Source organism: Pangasianodon hypophthalmus, chromosome 26 (genome assembly GCF_027358585.1).
Source record: "Pangasianodon hypophthalmus isolate fPanHyp1 chromosome 26, fPanHyp1.pri, whole genome shotgun sequence".
Lineage (NCBI taxonomy): Eukaryota > Metazoa > Chordata > Actinopteri > Siluriformes > Pangasiidae > Pangasianodon > Pangasianodon hypophthalmus.
Window position 1 is genome coordinate 6,799,896 of NC_069735.1, and position 19,880 is coordinate 6,819,775.

At 39.6% G+C, this 19,880-nt stretch overlaps 2 protein-coding genes and 1 non-coding gene across 3 annotated transcripts; 2 read left to right on the plus strand and 1 right to left on the minus strand.

The window, feature by feature from the left end:
• On the minus strand, positions 1-13,144 carry cep97 (centrosomal protein 97). Its single transcript, XM_026932032.3, has 11 exons — positions 13,017-13,144; positions 12,444-12,586; positions 11,108-11,266; positions 10,921-11,022; positions 10,699-10,812; positions 10,442-10,608; positions 9,033-9,197; positions 7,489-7,643; positions 5,851-6,478; positions 4,611-4,686; positions 1-2,901 (listed from the first exon to the last, which is right to left on the minus strand). The coding sequence occupies exons 1-11, from the start codon at positions 13,075-13,077 to the stop codon at positions 2,443-2,445; spliced, it is 2,229 nt and encodes a 742-aa protein (XP_026787833.3). The 5' UTR covers positions 13,078-13,144; the 3' UTR covers positions 1-2,442.
• A 98-nt stretch (positions 13,145-13,242) lies between these two features.
• On the plus strand, positions 13,243-17,691 carry rpl24 (ribosomal protein L24). Its single transcript, XM_026932033.3, has 6 exons — positions 13,243-13,304; positions 13,431-13,506; positions 14,001-14,111; positions 15,082-15,218; positions 17,064-17,127; positions 17,567-17,691. The coding sequence occupies exons 1-6, from the start codon at positions 13,300-13,302 to the stop codon at positions 17,645-17,647; spliced, it is 474 nt and encodes a 157-aa protein (XP_026787834.1). The 5' UTR covers positions 13,243-13,299; the 3' UTR covers positions 17,648-17,691.
• On the plus strand, positions 17,287-17,419 carry LOC113537770 (small nucleolar RNA SNORA17). The gene has a single exon (XR_003403794.1). It is a non-coding gene; the product is annotated as a small nucleolar RNA SNORA17 (small nucleolar RNA).
• Positions 17,692-19,880: the final 2,189 nt, after the last annotated feature.

Here is a 19,880-nt window from a genome sequence, read left to right on the forward strand (position 1 = left end):
GTAAGACTTTTCAACATATTTTATTCTCAAAAGTGCATTCCTAAAACACAGTTAGAAAAATAAATAGTGTAAAATCAAGAGAAACTGATTTCAAATGGCACACAAAAATCTGATAGATGATATACTGTAGTAAACCTAATTTACACAAACAAGTATTTACAGCAAAGGCATTTCAACTGCCAGTGTGTTCAGTCTGCAAACATGCTGAATAATCTTAGGCTTGTAACATGTAAAAAATAAGAAGTAGCAGTTCTGTAGAGCACAGGTAAGTACAGAATCGGTCATTTCCATAAATAAACCACAGAAGCCTGAAACTTTCTGAATGATTGTTTTGAAGCTGTTATGCTATTTGCATGTATATGTACACTTGTTTATTAGAGAAAAGAGAGTAATAATGTATGCACTATGTGGCATTTCTAAACATACCGTACAAACATTACTTGCCTCAAACAGATTTAATTTCTAGGTTTCAACTAGAGAAAGACTTTCATAAGTTCAGACAGCTGAAAATATTTAAATGTGGTGGTGGTTTTCAAAACCAGAGCTGGGTATCATATAGAGCACGTGTAGGTGATTTCTCAGGTCTGAACACGTTTGTCATGATCAGCTGATTTAGCTGTGTTAGAGGAGGCTGTCCTCAGGGCTGGACTTGAAAACAACTGTTTAAAGGTCACAAATTAGGGGAAATTAGCTAGGACCTGTTTTTAGTCAACCCATGACACAAGTGAGTAAATCAGATCCTATATTTTTGTTTGGCATGGGAAATATGGCGAAGGTATCATTATAAAATACTGCAAAGACATTTTCATGACACACAGTATGTAACACAGTATATACACTGCCTGGCCAAAAAAAAGGTCGCTGTTTGGGTTTAAATAAGCAAATACTTAAGAGCCTATGATTGGATCATTACTGCAGTGATTAATATGTTTCAGCTGGCAACAATTCTTTTAACCTTAACTGATGCAGTGTGCAGCTTCTCATTTCTTAAACAACCATGGCAGATTACGTATCCCATGGTCGTGGAAAAGATGTTACTAAAGGGGAAAATTGTTGGCCTGCATCAAGCAAAGAAAACAACTAAGGAGATCACTGAAATCACTGGAACTGGGTTATGAAATGTCCAGTGCATTATTAAAGCCTGGAAGGATAGTGGTGAACCATCAACTTTACAGCAGAAATGTAGTCGGAAAAAAATCTTGAATGATCGTGATCGGAGATCTTTAAAACGCTTGGTGATGTCACATTGTAAAAAAATCCACAGGAGAGCTCACGGCTATGTTTAATAGTGAAAGTGAGAGCATTTCTACACGCACAATATGATGAGAACGTATGGGATTTGGACTAAACAGCTCTGTGGCCACAAGAAAGCCACTTGTTAGTGAGGATAATCGGAAAAAATGACTTCAATTTGCTAGGGAGCATAAAGATTGGACTGTGGAGCAATGGAAAAAGGTCATGTGGTCTGATAAAATCAGATTTACCCTATTCCAAAGCGATGGGTGTGTCAGGGTAAGAAGGGAAGCACATGAAGTGATTCACCCGTCATTCATAGTGCCTACTGTACAAAACTCTGGAGACAGTGTTATGATCTGGGGTTGCATCAGCTGGTCAGGTCTAGGCGCAGCCTCATTGTGTGGCAATAAAATGAAGTCAGCTGAGTACTGAATGTACTGAATGACCAGGTTATCCCGTCAATAGACTTTTTCTTCCCTGACGGCACAGGCATATTCCAGGATGAAAATGCTAAGATTCATCAGGCTTAACTTGTTAAAGAGTCGTTCAGGGAGCGTGAGGAATCATTTTCACACATGAATTGGCCACCAGAGAGTCCTGACCTTAACCCAATTGAAAGTCTTTGGGATGTGCTAGAGAAATCTTTACGGAGTGGTTAGACTCTCCTGTCCTCAATGCAAGATCTCAGCCAAAAATTAATGCAACTTTGGATGGAAATAAATGTTGTGAAGTTTCATAAGGTTGTTGAAACAATGCCACGACGAATGTGTGCCGTAATCAAAGCTAAATGCAGTGCAACAAAATATTAGATTGTACGACTTTTCTTTTGGCCAGGCAGTGTAGGTTTGCCAAGTGTCAGGCAAACAGTCATGATCCATTTAAATAAAAACCTACGAAAACCTATTCTTTCACTTATATTTTTATTTCATGTCTACAAAAATAAGGTTGGGAAAATTAAATATTCTGTACAAAAATACATTTTAATATCCGATTCAAAATCTTATGTGTTATTAGTAACACTGGTGTTGGTCAGTGTACAAGTACTGATGATATCCAGAATACTTTAGAAAAGTGTGTAACTGCTCATATCCTGAAATCCTTCGTGAACACAGATTCTGATGTAGTGCCAGAACACAATACTCAGCACCTCCCCATAAATGCTAATAATGAATAAAAAGACAAAAATAACTGTTCTAACAGTATTTTTCACAACTCTGCCTTCAACAGAGTGTTCTCTTGTCTTTCATCCACTCCATCAGGATAGGAAGATGCCTCTGACCCGTGAACTGGAGAGAGCAGTGAAGTGCACCTTTCTCCATCTTCCTCTTCTTCTTCCTGGCGCTGCACGGAAGAGAGGTACTGCTCCAGCAAGCTGCCATCCTGACTGTCCCCATCTGCCCCTGCTCCAGGTGAACTTGTAGGTTGCAAAGTCCGGACTGTTTCAGGGGAGTCTGCTGTAGCTGCGCTGCTCATACTGTCTTCCAGCGCCCCCTGCTGTTCACCAGGAGAATGAAAGCCTGATTCAGGGATTGAGACCTCACTCCGCATAGGGAGAGCTGTGATTTTAGGGCTGGCAGGAATGGGACCAGCAGCGATGCTCTGCGACGGGGATAAACAGCTGAGCTGCTCCTGCACTGAACACTGCCACTCCATCATGGCCTGAAGCTATAATGAGGAGAGAAAGAGATGTTATTTCTGCAAATTTTTTTCTTATCTTGATGATGACAATTCAGTTGAAAGGTGACAGTGAAGATACCAAAGACCTTAGGAAGGTCTTTTTTCAGTATTCAGATTGGGAAATCACTAGGGGTGTTACAAACAGATGATTTGAATTGCGGCATCGATATAAAATAACGACTGAAGTGAATCAATGCAACAATAATAAATCAATTATTCGTGATTATACAACAGTTATTCCTGGTCCACTAATTTGACTGAACAAGCAGCGTTCCAAGAGCGCTGATATTTATTATAACAGCACTGGTACATTTCACTGTTTGTAGTACTCTGCTTGTCTGTGTTTACTACATAAAATTCCAATTCTAGCAATAGTCAATTTTATTGAAACCATTACTACAATTACTGCCTAACCGTTACTACACTTACTACTGTTAGTCAGTGTGTGCTTTGTGCGGCATGACGCAATGCTCTTTCCAGCTATGGCTTCTTTAAGAACTTTTTTCTCTGATGGAGCAAATATACAAATACTGTGCCTGAAATGTCAATGACTCTTGTTTGAAATATCAATTACTTTCTTGTTTATGGAACTGTTGTATAGAAGCAATTTGGTGTTCAAAGAGTGCCTATATTTACTATAACTGTACTGGGATGTTCACTGTGTGTATCACTCTGCTTGTGTGTGTTTGCCACGTAAAATTCTGCTTCCTAGCATCAGTGGACATGGCACATGATGTCTGCGTGTGGCTAATATAACTTTTGACTTAAAATATGAAAGCTCGTTAGATGAAGATGAAAAGGAAGAAGGGACACCAATTTTACTGAAAGCACCTTTAATGGGAATGTACAGCTCAATGTGAGCTGGCGAGCCAGCTAGTCAACGGGCTATAAAGTGTTTGTGGCTTCTTCAGGACTGATTTCCACTAGCAGAACAAAAATAAACAGAACATCTGGCCATATTGTGTCTGAAATGTCACTTAGGCGATATTAAGTTCTATAAACAAGAAATTACTATCGCGTAAGTGACATTTCAGACACATTATGGCCACATACGAAACTAGCAATCATGCGGTTATACTGAACATCAGCACGGTTGTGATTTGTCCGTAAGCACAAGGCGGCAGGTAATCACAGCCATGCCGATATTCCGTATAACCGCATGATTGCTAGTGCAATATTGCTTTTATACAACTTAAATCACACTCGCAATCGTGCTGCTGTACTGAATATCAGCATGGCTGTGATTACCTCCGGCCTACGGCTGAATCACAGTGCTCATATTATTAGGCTACCAAGGTGATTTGCCCTTAACTGATAATTAAAATAGTCCTTCTCTACGTCATCATCATTCACAAATTATTGTAGACCTACCATAGATGCTGAACTAAGTTGGTCATATATCAATTAAAGGCTACTAAATCAAATCGTATCGTATTATATCAGATTCAGTGGTATTATCAAATATTGAATTGTTGCCTTAAAAGTCCACATCGTATTGTATTGTGTGGAAGCCTGAGGTTTACACCATTAGAAATCATGCTCTAGAGGCTAGTGACTAAAATGTATGATGGACTAAACTTCTTATTTTGGCCATACAGTCTCATTAAAAGTTACCTTTTAGTAGACAAAATGGTATCAAGCGAAGAATAAAATGTGTATGTGTGTAAAAGTGTGTAGAAGCAGAGATTAATGCTAACCTGCTTCCAGAGGAACTTCACAGCTTCTTCCTGGATCATCCTCTGCAACTTCTCTTCCTGTTGCTGCTTTTGCACCCTACAGACAAGAGAGACATGTACAGAAATGCAGAACAAGTATTTGAGATACATGTTTAATAAGCAAGGAATTAAACATGACAATAATCACAGAGGGGGGCTCTGATGCGGCCTGAAGCAGAGTTACTGTTACCACCCCAAAGTTGATTATTGTCCTCATAACAGCACTTCCCTGTTCCCTGTTCTCTTTTATTCCTATAACTCAGCAACACTGTGTTGCCAAAACCAACATTTTTTAATTCATTACAGAAGGACACATCATAGATTTTAAGCATTTACAGTGATGTTTAATGTTGTGGAATGCACTTAAAAGTAGTTAGTTCCTATTATCACTTATTCTCTTATCATCTTATAGCTATAAATAGTCATTCATTATCACCCTCTGTTTTTCCATCTGCCTTGAAGTTTATAATAAAATGCTGTTCGTCATATTACAAAAAACCTCAATGCCCTTCTGTCCAGAAAACTTTCCAGTGTTGGAAAAACCTAAAGTTACAGGTTTACCGCTGAAAGCTAAAAATTCCAAATAAATGTTTCCTCACACAAACCTTCACCATACCAACATTTACACCCCACAGTATTTGCTTACGTGAAGGATCTAGCATACAAGTGTCTGTATAAGTACTTGCTATATAAACAAAAAATATACACTAAATGGCCTAAAGTATGTGAACACCTGACCAATACACCCATATGTGCCCATTCCAAAACCATGGGCATAAACATGGAATTTGCCCCGCCCCTTCCACTCTTGTGGGAAGGGTTACCACTACATTTTGGAACACTGCTGTGGGAATTTGTGCCCATTCAGCCACAAGAGCATTAGTGAGGTTGGATACTGCTGTCAAGTGAGAAGGCCTGGTGCGCAGTCAGCGTACCAATTCACTACCTTTAGTTCCAGTGAAGGGAAATTGTAATGCTACAGCATACAAAGACATCCTATACTATTGTGCATTTAAAACTTTGCGGCAAGAGTTTGGGGTAGGACCACATATGGGTGTGATGGTCAGGTGTCCACATACCTTTGGCTAAGAGCATTATTATAAACCCGTGAGCAGTCAGAACTACTATCAGAGCTGCTTCTGATCGATCGCATTCGAGAATTCAGCAGTGCTGTGGTATAAGCAAAACTTCTATAAATCTATAAACGATTGTAGTTTTCTACCTCTCCAGCTCCGCTGTAAGGTAGACGATGTGATCCTGTAGTCGGCGTAGGCGAATCTCACAGCGCACCTCTTTGGCCTGTGGGTGCTTCTGTCGAGTCCAGTATCCCCTCCACCAGGCCTGAATCTTCACAGCTGCTTCACCTGAATGGCACTCTGCCACCTTAGCACTTGCTCTTCTCAGCTCAGCACCTGCCTCTGTGGCATTTGTGACCTTGTTGACTTGCAAATGAACCATTCTATCAGATAGCAAGTGCTCTCCTTCCTCTGTTGTGTGGTCTGTAATGTTTGTCTGCAAGTGATTTTGACTGAGAGGAAGATGAAAGCTTGTTGCCGTCTCCACCTTTTGAGGATGAGCTCGGGTTGGATTTGGAGGAGCCAGTGAATCAGGCTCGTCAAGCTCTTCCTCCTCACTGTCAGGGGGCGACGGTGAGTGCACGACAGAGCTCACAGGTAGGAAGGCGGACTCTGAGGAGAGCAGGCTGCCGTGCAGCTTCTCCTCATCCGTCTGCATGTCTTCCAGTACCAGACTGTCTTTGCCACGTGAAGGGGTGTGAACGGCACTTAGGATGTATGCTGATGATGTATTGGCCATCCAAGTATTCACCCGGACAGCTGGTTCAGAAGTTTCTATCATAATCAGCAATGAACAGAAAGAAAGAAAGTGTGTAGAGGACAGATGTAAGTGAAACAGACGTTGTATGGTTTTGTTTTGCATTTATTTCCCATGTACCTCCTTTTCAACAGTCCTTAACTATTTTAGTGAAAAATGAAAGAGGAAGCAGTGATCACCACTTTAGCACAGTTTACTGTAGATAATTATAAAGGACAGCAGATCTTAGTGTTGTCCATCAGTTAAATTAATAATCTAGTATCTTTCAACCCGTGTGCTTTACTACAGGCAATAATTTTCCTGTACTGAGGAAAAAAAACCCCAGAAAACCTGTTTCAGAGGTAGGAACACTGCTAACAAGAAAATCCTAGCGGATTTAGATTTTTAAAAAAATTCTGACAGTGCCAGGACTTTGTCATCTGGTGAGCATGTCACATTATGTGTTTTAAGCCAGGCACTCATGACAAAGAATTCTTTCAAGATATTTGATTTTCGTATGTGACATACAGTCACATACATACAGTGTAAAATCAGCTTAATTTGACCTTTCAAAAAGGGAACTGCACTTTCAAGGGACACATTTCTGTGTTAGCAGTGTAGTCGTGTCGGTATGATCACAAGCAGATACCTCAAACATTATGAATAGTGTAAGTAACTGGAAAGGCTTTTACTATATTGCTTATTTTTTTATTGTCTGACAGTGTATTTTATATGTTTATTAATAGAATTCTTTATTGTCCTAATTGTCAATTCATGTCCTTATGAGTTTTGAGTAAATGTGTTTGCCAGGCTTTTCTCACTACAGGGAAACGTCAACATTACTGTTTGTGGTAATAACACATACACTATGCAGTGAAAAGATTCAAAACCCATAAAACATTCCTTAATCACACCTGATAATTAATTATGAGACATTTCATGAGTGATAATGGTATGTTGAACAGGATAAATACCAAACAATGCAGTCCTCTTCATGTTATACATTTAACACCACTGGTATGTGTTAAACCCGAGACTGTGTACCAACCTGACTGACTGATGACATTAAGAACCTGGGTTGTGGCTGTGGCTGCTCCTTTTTGAGCTGGATCAGTCCAGTGCTGATCCACATCCAGCTGAGTCGGGTGAAGAGGACTTGGGGAATCGTACTGACCTTCCTGGAGCAGCTGTTTCTGGTGCTGCCTGCATGAACACATGGGGGAGGAAGAGTACTGCTTTAAAGTTACAGTATTAAAAACCTGAAAAAGAAGTTATAAAGTGGCTAAAGAATGAAAACTAGCAAGGCATCACAGCCAACCAAACAGCTTAAGTTTTTCTTTATTATGAAATTACACGTGAAATTCACATACACCTAAAGACATTGAAACTCAATTTTTCCACACATTTGACATTACTATATGTTTCCTGTGTTGTCAATCATCTACTTTAAAGGTATGTTGAGTATTTACATAAGAGGTAATTTCAAAATTATATCTAAGAGACAGCTTTATATCAGTTTTTATTTAACATATCAGATTTTCAGTTGGTCAAAATTTTACATGCACTTTGTTAGTATTTTTGGTGGCATTGCTTTTTAATTGCTTAACTTGAATCAATTGCTTGGGGCAGCCTTCCGCATTCTTGCCCATTCCTCCAGATAGGACTGGTGTAACTCAGTCAGGTTTGTGAGCCTCCTTTCACAGACACACTTTTTCAGTTCAGTCCACAAAGTTTCTACGGGACTCAGGTCAGGACTTTGTGATGGCCGCTCCTGTACTTTCACTTTGTTACATCGGAGGTATGCTTGGGCTCACTGTCTTGCTGGAAGACACAGTTACAACCAAGTTTTAATTTTCTGGCTAATGTCTTGAGGTGTTGTTTCAGCACCAGTCTCTTTTCCAGTAAAACACCCCTACGACATGATGCTGATGCCCCCATGCTTCACAGTTCACCTGCAAACTTCAGGCTTTTTTATGCTGGTCTTAGAATGAGGGCTTCTTCCTCTCACGTAGACTTTCAGGCCATGGCGATATAGATCTCTCTTAATGGTGGTTGTACATACTTTGGTACCTGATGCCTACAACTTCTACCTACCTTCACCAGTTCCTTTGTTGTTGTCTTGGGGTTCATTTGAACCTTTCGGACCAAAGTTTGTGCATCCCCGGGAGTTAATTTGTGCCTCTTGCCTGAACGAAGCAGTGACTGCGTGGTCCGAAGATTTTTATATTTGCATACAATTGTTGGTTTAGATGTTCACAGTATATTCAGTTGTTTGGAAATTACTCCTAAGGAGCAACCGGACTTGTGGATGTCCACAATTTTTTTTCGTAGGTCTTGGATGAATTGCTTGGATTTTCCCATGGTATCACTATGTCTAAAGTAACAGCCACAGGTGTGCTCCTAGTTAACTTCTGATTATGACAATTGGCCAATCAAAAGCTTCTAAAGGTCATTACACTAGTTCCTGGAATCTTCCAGACTGTTTAAAGAGACTGTCAACTTGGTGTATAAAAACTTTTGACCCACTGGAATTCAAATATAATTAATTAAAGTTGAAATACATCTCTAATAAGTCTCTAATCGATGTGGTACCTCTGTTTGCTGAGGATCCTCTCCAGCTTGGCATCCTCAGCCGACTGCAGTGAGGATGTGGAGGTCAAGGGGCACGTGGAAGCCAGGTACTGGACTAGCTGTATGTGTTGTCCAGGGCGAAACATACGGCCTTTGCCCTGGCTGTACAACCATTCTGCTTTAAGCCTGGAGTTATAAATAAGTCAAAGAAGTCACTTCATAGCCTCTTACAGCAAAACTTAATGTTTACAACAACAAAAACCTAATTATACAGCTTTTAAAAATGGTATAGTGTAATGGTGTACTTGGACTAAAAGGAATCTTAAGATTAAAGGAAAAGTCCACCCAGAAACACATTAAATGTGTTTGTATTGAAATATTTGTCGTGTGCTTAGTGATTCTAGTGCTTCTTAGTGATTCTTAGTTCTTAATTCTTAGTGATTCTTGGCTGGTGATGTCAAGAGGGCATTGGTTGTGCAGTTACAATAATGTTTAATAGGAAAAAAATGTTCAGTAATCTCTCACATAAAGGATAATGGCCAGGTTTCGCTGTTAGAGCTTATTTTCTTAGTCATCATTTTCCAGCAAAGTTCAATGTCATAATAATGAGAAATCCAATGCATAGTGGGGACTCAAAATGTTGGACTCAAAGTTCCAGAAAGCCATGCAGCTATGTGACACAGTTGCACTGCGTTATAGCAGAAACTCTGCTTGGATAGTTAGTAATCTATGCTGTTGGTGGCGGTATTAGCGTGAAAGTCAAAGCTTTGGTATTTGAGGAGGTGAGAGAGCTGGACATCCCAGGACATATTCATAATATGTTCATATTGAACATCCTTTCAACACAGTACTATTTACTCTTCTACACCTGTACACTGTAATTATTTATAATTACACTATCTGGTGTCACCCAGAAGAGCACTGGTTGTCTGTGGATTCGGGTTCCTCTCTAGGTTCCTCCTTCATGTTGTCTCAGGGAGCTTTTCCTTGTCAAGAACTTGCTTGCTGATTAGGGATCCAGATTTTTATCTGAATTTCTGTAAAGCTGCTTTGTGACAATATGTACTGTTAAAATTGCTATATAAATAGAATTCTATTGATTTGAATTGACTTGAAAAGGCTGTTGTATCGCTCTCTTTAGGTAGAGATGAAGCAAGGACTAAATTACACTGGCACCACTAACAGCAGGCTCTCGAACACCATTGTGAAAAATGAAGGAAACAGTTAACCAAAGTGAAAATAAACCAACATGCCAATTAAAGAGGTTTAAGCCAAGAATTTCATTAGCTAATAAATACTGGGTACTCTTGAAGATTAAGTACTAATTAGAAAGACTGATATGCAAGTCGCTCAGGGAGAATTTTCCCTTTAAATCCCATGCCACACAACGGTCAGATCTTAACAGCCTTCCGTATAAATAAATTACTCACCCTTCTTTTTGTGACACCACATATCCGTCAAGCACCTTCAAATTGAGGCACCAGCTCACAACATACGGACGATAATCACATCCAGGCAGTGAGGGCGTAGCCATCACACACGGGTTGTTCATGATCGACAGCTGCTCAAGGTTGTGGAGAGATGCTAAGTAGGACACCTGAACGAGACATTTTCAAAGTGACCATGGGTAACGCAAACTCTTCTACAAAATCTACGAGTTAATAAGAATGGATAACTTCATGACAACCTCACTGAGGTCCCGGATTTCATTTTCAGCCAATGAGAGAACAGTGAGGTTCGGAGGAAAATGGGCGGGGGAAGTACGCAGACTTGTGATAATGTTGCCATGGAGAAGAAGTGTCTGGGGAAAAATGAAACACTCTATTAACACACTGAATTATAAATGCTTTATAATTTGCCACATCAGTTTTGTACTGTTTAGCCATATTGTAAATATTCTGACACTCACCTTTAAGGCAGAGAGCTTTGAAAGGTCACCGGTGTGAGAAATGTTGTTGTCAGACAGATCCAGATGTTGCAGCGCTACACAGCTGTTCAACTGCTCTATGACCTGAAAGAATACAGAAGCCTGAAGATTTGAGGCCAAACACAGACAGCAGATTGCCTTTTCCTCAAATGGCTGTTACTGTGTGTACCTTGATGTTGTTTCCTGCTAAGTTTAGCCACTCGAGATGCACCAGGTCTTTCAGTCCCTCGATGTAGCCAATGCTATTGTTCGGGAGGTTCAAGACCCTCAGTTGTGTAAGTTTCGACACGCCCATCATGCGAACTAGCCGATTACAGGCAACAGACAGCTGTTCAGGGGGAGAAAGTGAAAACACAGTTGTTAATGAAGAAGGAAAGAGAACTGTGTACCATCAAAAAAATAATAAATTGCAGGTGTACATGGGGGCATTTCGGGTTTGAACCCTCCCTGAAATATATTACGAATGTTCCAAATGCATATTCGTGGGTCGTACACACATACACTCATTCAGCGCAGCTGAATATATGCATGTCAAATACGTGTTTGGTGCAGTAATTGCACTATAACGATATTTTTAAAAGGTCAACTAAACATCATCTTTATGATTCCTCCATATTTAACCTATTAAAGGCAGAAGGAGAAAAAAAATACCCTAGATCTGATGTTATAAAGGTAAGATGTCATTACCCCTATTAATAGCATGTTATTTTGATCGTTTTTATTAGACCTGCAATAAGGGTATTTTATTAACTATGCCTATTAATGCTATTAATATAGCAAGATCAGCTGATGGTACATCAAGCCTTAAATGATTAAATGGTCAATTCTGAACCATCATGGCTTCGACTATTGTCTGGCTTCCACCCAAATTGAATGAGTCCATCACACTTGTAAATTAAATAATAGAGATCTCACAGTGATGTTATTTAGCACATTTCCTAAATTTATTTTAACTTCCTTCCACATCCCTGTCTGAAATTAATTCCTAGCTACTGCAACCATCTTATTGCATTGCACTGGCTCCCTGTTAAACGTAGAATCGATTTTAAAATTCTACTCTATGTTTAAAAAGCACTCAACAATTTGGCCCCCCAAGTATCTGACAAATTTGCTCTATCCGTATACTCCCTCCAGAACTCTGAGATCTTGTGATCTTGGCTTACTTTCTGTTCCCAGATCGAGACTTAAAATACAAGGTGATCGCGCCTTTGTGATCCCCGGTCCGAAACTCTGGAACAGTCTACTTCTCCATATGAGATTAGCCCCTTCTATTTCAGTTTTTATTTTTTATTTTAACGTCCTTCTGCAACCATCGTTTGTATAGAACAACGAGAAACAAGGAACAACACAGGAAGTCAAGTGACATGAGCTGATTTGCATATAATGCACAATGCAGCAGTCAGATTTCAGTCCTTTAGACTAATTTTGATCAGGATCCAATTTCACACACAAGACACAGGAAGTGACCCGTGTGTAAACAGGGTGAAAACATTCTGTGTAGGTACCTGCTGCACAGCTGCATTCTTCTCCAGATGTTCCAGTTTGATGATATGGTTCTGGTCTAAGATGAGTGTGTGGGTGTCTGGTGAACAGAAGTTGGGATCCAGCTTGTGGAGGCTTTGACTTGAAAGGTCAACTAAACCAGGATCTTAAGATAAACACAAGTCAGAACATATGGCCAAAAGGTAGAAACGACTAGACCTGCTTCTACATGATCCCTCAGGCCACATGACTCAAACCAGCACAACTGAGCTAAAAGCCTAAGCTGATGTAGGTTTTAAATGGAAATGACTGTCTCGGGTCTGCAGCTGCATTGAATAACGTTTAACTGACATATAAAACGTCAAATGAACCACTAAAGCCACAGAATATTGTAGCTAACCGTCAGTTAGCGTTACAGGTGTTTACAATAACAGAGGCTAGTCAGTGAGATAACTAGCTACCGCGCGCTGATGACGATTTCCGCCGCAAAATTACACCCAAAAGCGTCGAACACAGCATTTAGTTTTAACCCAGCTTTACGAGAACCAGTATAGGAATCCTATGCTGAATTGCTGAAAGTAATACCACAAGCCTACCTTCGGATTTTGCCATTTGAGTGACAGGATGATTAACACTAGCTTCCTCCGTCGCCGCCATACTTCCCGCTTCAGTCAGCGTCACGGCAACCGATCACTACTTTGATTGGCTACATAAATAAAGGAATAAAATTATTTTTCGACAATTTTCCAAGATTGATATTGAACGTGCGATTTCAGATATGTCTATTATTAGCGAAAATATCACGCTTTTATTAAACGGCTATCTTTATAAACCGGCTACCCACAATTCCACTTCCTCTTTCCTGTCTCACTCGCCGCCATGAAGTACGTGTTCCCTGTTTTATCCATACCCATCTAAATTAAAATCTATAAAATACGGTCTTATTTAGGTTCGTGTGATAAATTAGAAGTGTATTGCTTCAATAACAGCGTATTATTTCTGACTTGCAGGGTTGAGTTGTGCAGTTTCAGTGGGTATAAAATTTATCCCGGCCATGGCCGGCGATATGCCCGAATCGACGGAAAGGTAAAGGCTGTTGGAGTAATGTTTTCTCAGCACAGCTTATTTAATTTAGACTTAAGAATAGCCTGTCCGTAGAGGATTTAAGCTGTTAGTTTGCTGTAGTGGTGTGAATTATTTTAAACAAACACTGGGTAATATTACTGTGGAGGCAGTTAGCATAGCAGCGGCCTGTTGGTTATTAAAAGCCTCCAGCTGCATCAATGACTTCTGCTTTAATACAGTTTTATAAAAAACAGACAGCATTTTTACTCAGTTATTTGGTTGTGTGCAGTGCAGAAAGTTTGTTTTTGGTTTTAAATGGCTGCCTAGGTAGCTACGTAGTTTTATGAACTTCTGTGTACGTTGTATGCCAAGTGCTTTACACAGTGTTTAGTGTTCAGTGTTCTGCTTGAGAAACTGGTCCATGCATCATCACTACTAATGTGTATTGTCAGTAATGTTGTGTATTATCAGTAACGTGTTGTCAACAGTGTTGCTTTTCCCCTCCACTTCTTCAGGTGTTCCAGTTTCTGAATGCCAAGTGTGAGTCTGCCTTCCTGACCAAGAGGAACCCCAGGCAGATCAACTGGACCGTTCTGTACAGGCGCAAACACAAGAAGGGCCAGTCTGTAAGTCCGACTCGTGTCCTGATCCTCACTTCTGGCAGGTGCATGTGAGAGTCACTCAGCATCATGGACTTGCTTATAGACCTTTTGAGTTGATATCCATGAGACATCCCTTGTGCTGCGAAGCATTCAGAGGTGTTTCATTTTCTTAAATAAATCTGCTATAAATAGGGTTTACACTGTACCTTTTTTTGGCTTGATGTTTCATCCTAAAACTCTTCCTTGGTTGCGAGTTTAGATTGGTGGTCTTAGAACCCATAATGTGACATGCTCACCGGCGGCCTTTGGATTTAGCGCGATCGTGATCAGATAGTTGATGACAAACTTCTGGTGGTGTCAGAAATTTTTTATTAAAATGAGCATGAACACTACTACTACAACTCGCATCTATAAAGGAGGACTCTAAGGATATATAGCTATAGGATATGCTAATCTCACAGGGAAGAGTATGCGAAACCTAAATGAAACATTTTCTGCACAAGACTGATTGATGTGAGCAGAACGTAGTTATTTCCTTTAATCGCAGCTCTACTGAATCTATAGAGCTATGAATTTAGAATCTTCATCATATAATCTGGCATGGAGAACAGTTACTGCACGGTCCATTATAGAATTTGGCCAAGATTTTCTTGGGCTCATCTCATACAGTGTGACGAGTAATAATCTGAAATCACGCAGTCTAAAACCAGCTTTAGTGTTACAAATACAATTAATGTCTTCAGATCAGGGATGGGCAATATGAGACACAGCACGATGCTTAAGATTTCACTTTTGGGTTTGTAGAACAATAGTGCTGCACTGCTGGGGTTGCTTTAGTTTGAACGTTGCATCTGTGGTAATACAGTATGTCAATGCAATATCAGCTATACAGAAGCAGTTTAAGCATGGCCAGTGTGTTGTCATATCACCTGCATCTAAGTGACTGAGTGATTGCTGCCTTCTGCTGATGACTCCTTGCATTTTGCTCTAACAGGAAGAGGTGACAAAAAAACGCACGAGGCGTGCTGTGAAGTTCCAGAGGGCCATCACTGGCGCCTCTCTCGCTGAGATCCTGGCCAAGAGGAACCAGAAGCCCGAGGTGCGCAAGGCCCAGAGAGAGCAGGCCATCAGGTCAGTGCTTGATATTTCTATGAATTGTGCACATGAAGACCTGAACGCAAGCTTTGTTCATGTTGCTGCCAAATTGGAAACAAAAAAAAAAAAATTTTTTTCCCCAAAACACATTAAAAAATAAAATGTGGGTTGTTTTTAAAATGGTACCATTTATACTGAGTTTCCACTTCTTTGCTGTTTCTTTGCTGTGCTGTGAATAATCCTAAACTGGCTGACGAGTCCTACTGAATTTGTAGCTCTCTGTCTACAGTGTGGTCTACCTTTCCTTAATGTTGCCTAACTAGATTTTTTTTTTTTTTCTTTCCCCCGTACTGAAAAAAAAGAAAAGGAAAAAAAAAAAGAAATGGAAGATGGTGGCTGAGTTTCAAAATACCATAGAAAATGGACGAGTGATTTATTTTTGCACCTTGATGTTACCTGCTAATTAAAGCTTTGTTGGCTGGTTACCTTACAGTTGTTGTAGCTGTGTACCTGAAGTTGTAAACTTGAAACTTTCAACTGGACCTGAATTTTGAATTACTGCTGAAGGCATCAGTCCATGTTATGATTCTGTTGTGTGGGTCATATGGAGGTTGGGAATTTGTCTCCCTGTGCTGCATGGTGATTGATCTGCCATTATATTAGTTACTTATTCACACACTGTGAAACAAGTTTGCACTGAGAGAGCTTATGGAGATTGATTTTGTTGTGCTTAGGTCTTGTCATGCTTAAACCTGAATCAAAAGGAGGTGGTGTTATATTTGCCAAATACACCAAACACCAATGTATAGATAAAATTAGTCTTGATGACTATGTGGAACTCCCAAATCCGTGATGTAATGATCTGGCTATGCTTATGTTTCTAAACATCTTCTCATATTTTGTGTGGCTTGAGTGCCTGTTCTTTTCAGCAATTTAAATTTAAAGCCACTTGAAGGTTATGAACATGTTACAAATGAACAAGTACAGTGTGTGCAGCTAGTATTAATCTCAGTGGCACATGCTCTCCACAGCGATTTTACTTTTCCCTACTGTTACTGACAATTAAAGTAAGCATGTTTAAACGTTAAATATAAATGTATTAATGTAAGAGTGCCGTGTTCTGTGTACATTTCCTACTCTGTACACTTCACCTGTTCCTGCTAATAAAATACGAACATGACGCTTGCTGGTTATGTATTTAAATGTAACCTGGTATTTAATTTTTTCTTTCTTTCAAAACTTTGAGACCAAACATGATTTACCCTTTAATCTCAGAGTAACAGCTCCTGTATGATGTGAAAATTACAGGTGGGGAAGTGTTAGACACCACTGCCATGGAGTGGGGAATACCCTTGGCTAATTAAGTATGCATATAATGTCACATATAAATTAATGTCACGTAACGCTTTCCCAGCTGCACAGAGAATTCAGGCTAGTTTTGTAATATCCACTGAAAGGCTGAAAATGCCAATATAATGCACATTCTATTGGAGGATCATCTCAGAGATGTTTGCATCACGTTCCCAAGCCCTGTTTGTATTAAAAGCTGAAGGAATGTGTTAAGTGTTCAGAAAGGGGTTGCTTTAAAGTCTTTTTGCATTAATCACGGATGAGGGTCTTGTTTTTCGCCAGTTACGTCGACAGGCTCTTGGTTAAATCTTTGACACTTCCATCTGGTGTTTTCAAGCAATGTGTGTAGTTTTATATAAACTGATTATTAGTTTGGAGTCACTTCAGCCATATTCTGGACAGCATTTGAACTGGAATTACTGAATTGTAATGATCACTGATCACTGTTTAAGATCTGTGCACTTGATTGTCAAACCAGGCGTGAAGTTGTCATGTATCTATTTATGTGAATCTTTTCTCTCTATTCCTTAGGGCTGCCAAGGAGGCCAAGAAGGCAAAGCAGGCAACCAAGAAATTGTCCACTCAGAGTACCAAGGTAAGGGGAAAATGTGCTGTATTTGGTTTTACTGGGAAATAGGATAAAATCTGACTGGAATTCTTAGCTTGGGGTGACTTATATTTATGCAAGCACAAAAGTATAATTTTTGTGTTGGATAGCTTGCTGATGAGGTAATGGCAAGTGTGGGTTTTTGTTTTTGCCCCTTGAGGCGTTGCAGTACGGCTCTGTGTCGTTTCTGTGTCATAAGGTGGCATAGAACAAAGGGCTATGTTTACGCCTAGTACCCGCCTCTGGCAATGGGTTCTCAGTGTCTTTTTAGCCCTACAAATCTTAAATATGTAGTAGCTGGTTAATTCCTGTTACAGATTGCTTGCATAATGTAGGTTTCTTACAATAATACACTTGCTTTATAGTTTGTTTTTTGGGAAGAATGTAACTTTAACCTGGAAGTCATGTTTTGTTTCTTTTCCCACAGGCCCCTGCCAAGGCTGCACCCAAACAGAAGATCGCTAAGCCCATGAAGGTCAGCGCTCCTCGTGTTGGTGGCAAACGTTAAATCTCTGGTATTTTGTGTACAAATAAAATTATCACAATACCCTCTTTTGGACTGTTGTCTTTTCCCCACTTCACTGTTTGCTACTGATGGTTTATAAAGACAAGGACATGCTGTATGCTCTATTAGATCATGTTTGTGGTCATGTAGGCAGGAGGCAAAAGAATCCCCTGAAATAGTAAAATTAATAAAAGTATGGTGGCATTTTGCTCTTTAAATCCACATTTCCTGATAAACTATATCAACTAAGTAGTAGGAATCTATAATTAAGAAAAAGAAACTATCCGGCATGTATTTGAATAACCATCTTGGATATACTGCCAATTACTGAGCACTTTAGTTGTGCAAGTGTTCCTAATATTCATTCATGCATTATATAATCAGCCAGCTGTGTGGCAGCAGTGCAATGCATAAGATCATGTAGATACAGGCCAGCAGTTTTGGGTAATGTTCACATCAGAATGGGTTGGGGGAAGATGTGATCTCAATGATTTTGACTGTGGTATGATTGTTGGTGCCAGACAGGTATTTCTGTAAATGCTGATCTGGAATTTTCATGCACAACAGTCTCTATAGTTTACTCATATTGGTGCAGTAAAGAAAAACATCCAGTGAGTGGCAGTTCTGTGGAAGGAAGCAGCTTCTTGTTGAGAGAGAGATCAACAGAGGATGGCTAGACTGGTTCAAGCTGACAAAGGCTACACAAACTCAGGTAACCACAATTGTGGTGAACAGAAAAGCATCTTAGATGGGCAGATGGGCTACAACATCAGGAGACCAGGTCGGGTTCCACTCCTGTCAGCCAAGAATAGAAAGCTAAGCCTGCTGTTGGCACAGGCTCACAAAAACTGGAAAAATGTAGCCTGGTTTGATGACACACTGGGCCTGTTAATACCAGTCATTGCTTGAATGCCACAGCGTCTGTGAGTATTGTTGCTGACCATGTGCATAATTTATGGTCATAATTTAGTGGCTGCTAATGGCTGCTTCCAGCATGATAATGCACCGTGTCACAAAGCAAAAGTCATCTCAAACTGGTTTCATGAACATGAAAATGAGTTTAATGTTCTTCAGTGCCCTTCCCAGTCACCGGATCTGAATCCAGTAGAACACCTTTGGGATGTGGTAGAACGTGAGACTTGCAGCATGAAAGTGCACCTGAAAAATATGCAGGAATTGTGCGATGCAATCATGTCAAGATGAACCAGAATCTCAAAGTAATGTTTCCAACATCTTGTGGAATCCATGCCATGAAGAATTGAAGCTATTTCAAGGCCCTACCCATATATAGTGTTCCTAAAAAAGTGCTCAGTGAGTGTATAATTAATTTTGTGTATGATTGATTAACATATGAGGTCAAAAGGTATTTAGATCCAAATCAAGTAACCGGTGTAGGAAATTACGGCACTTTTTATATCAAATACAAGGGAACCAGTTCCCCTGGCATCCATACATGCCCACACCATAGGATGAGTTGGTATGCTTCTGATCATGAGCAGTTCCTTCCTTGCCCAATACTCTTCCCATCATTCTGGTACAAGTTGATATTTATCTTATCTCTCTGTAAGATGTTTCAGAACTGCATGGGATTTTTTTTAAGTGAAATTTATTTTTTATTTTTTATTTTTTTATTTTTTTAGCTCTAATCTGGTCCTTCTTTGTTTGAGGCTTACCAGTGGTTTACATTTTGTGATAAACCTGTGATAAATCTGTATTTACTCTGGTGAAGTCTTACGCTTACCTCCTGGTCATCCACTTAGGCTAAATGTGAGTAAAAGTATCTTCTGCAAACCTCACTTTTTGTTGTATAGGTTATCAAGCATGTCATACGTTTTGAATTCTGCTGCTAGTGCACATAATTCTAATAAGCCTGACATGAACAAGATAAAACATGGATTATTATCAAAAAAAATTAATTAAAATAAAATAAAATAAAATAAAAATAAATAAACCCATACATTTGCATGTTGCAATTGCATACATTTTGAACTGCTATTGTGAACTGCTGCATATTTGGAATATTGGAATATTGAGAGTATTTTTAATATTATTTATCTATAATGTATCCATAATAAAATATACAGACAGCAAGTATTGATTTGCAATTATTTACATTAAATGAGACCTATCAGCCTACACTGTAGTTAAGTCATCACTTTTAACTGTGTTCACTGTGAATTAATTTGTGTTTTATGAGAGTTCTGCTGTACTGATCTACTATCTGTTAGAATTCAAT

Excerpts from the sequence above, each read along its gene's own strand:
- cep97 (XM_026932032.3), bottom strand. The coding sequence starts at position 13,077 with ATGGCGGCGACGGAGGAAGCTAGTGTTAATCATCCTGTCACTCAAATG. Across the intron at positions 11,023-11,107 it reads TAGCAGGAAACAACATCAAG|GTCATAGAGCAGTTGAACAG; the intron begins GTACACACAGTA and ends GTATTCTTTCAG. Across the intron at positions 4,687-5,850 it reads CTTACAGCGGAGCTGGAGAG|GGTGCAAAAGCAGCAACAGG; the intron begins GTAGAAAACTAC and ends TCTTGTCTGTAG.
- rpl24 (XM_026932033.3), top strand. Across the intron at positions 15,219-17,063 it reads CAGAGAGAGCAGGCCATCAG|GGCTGCCAAGGAGGCCAAGA; the intron begins GTCAGTGCTTGA and ends TCTATTCCTTAG. Across the intron at positions 17,128-17,566 it reads TGTCCACTCAGAGTACCAAG|GCCCCTGCCAAGGCTGCACC; the intron begins GTAAGGGGAAAA and ends CTTTTCCCACAG.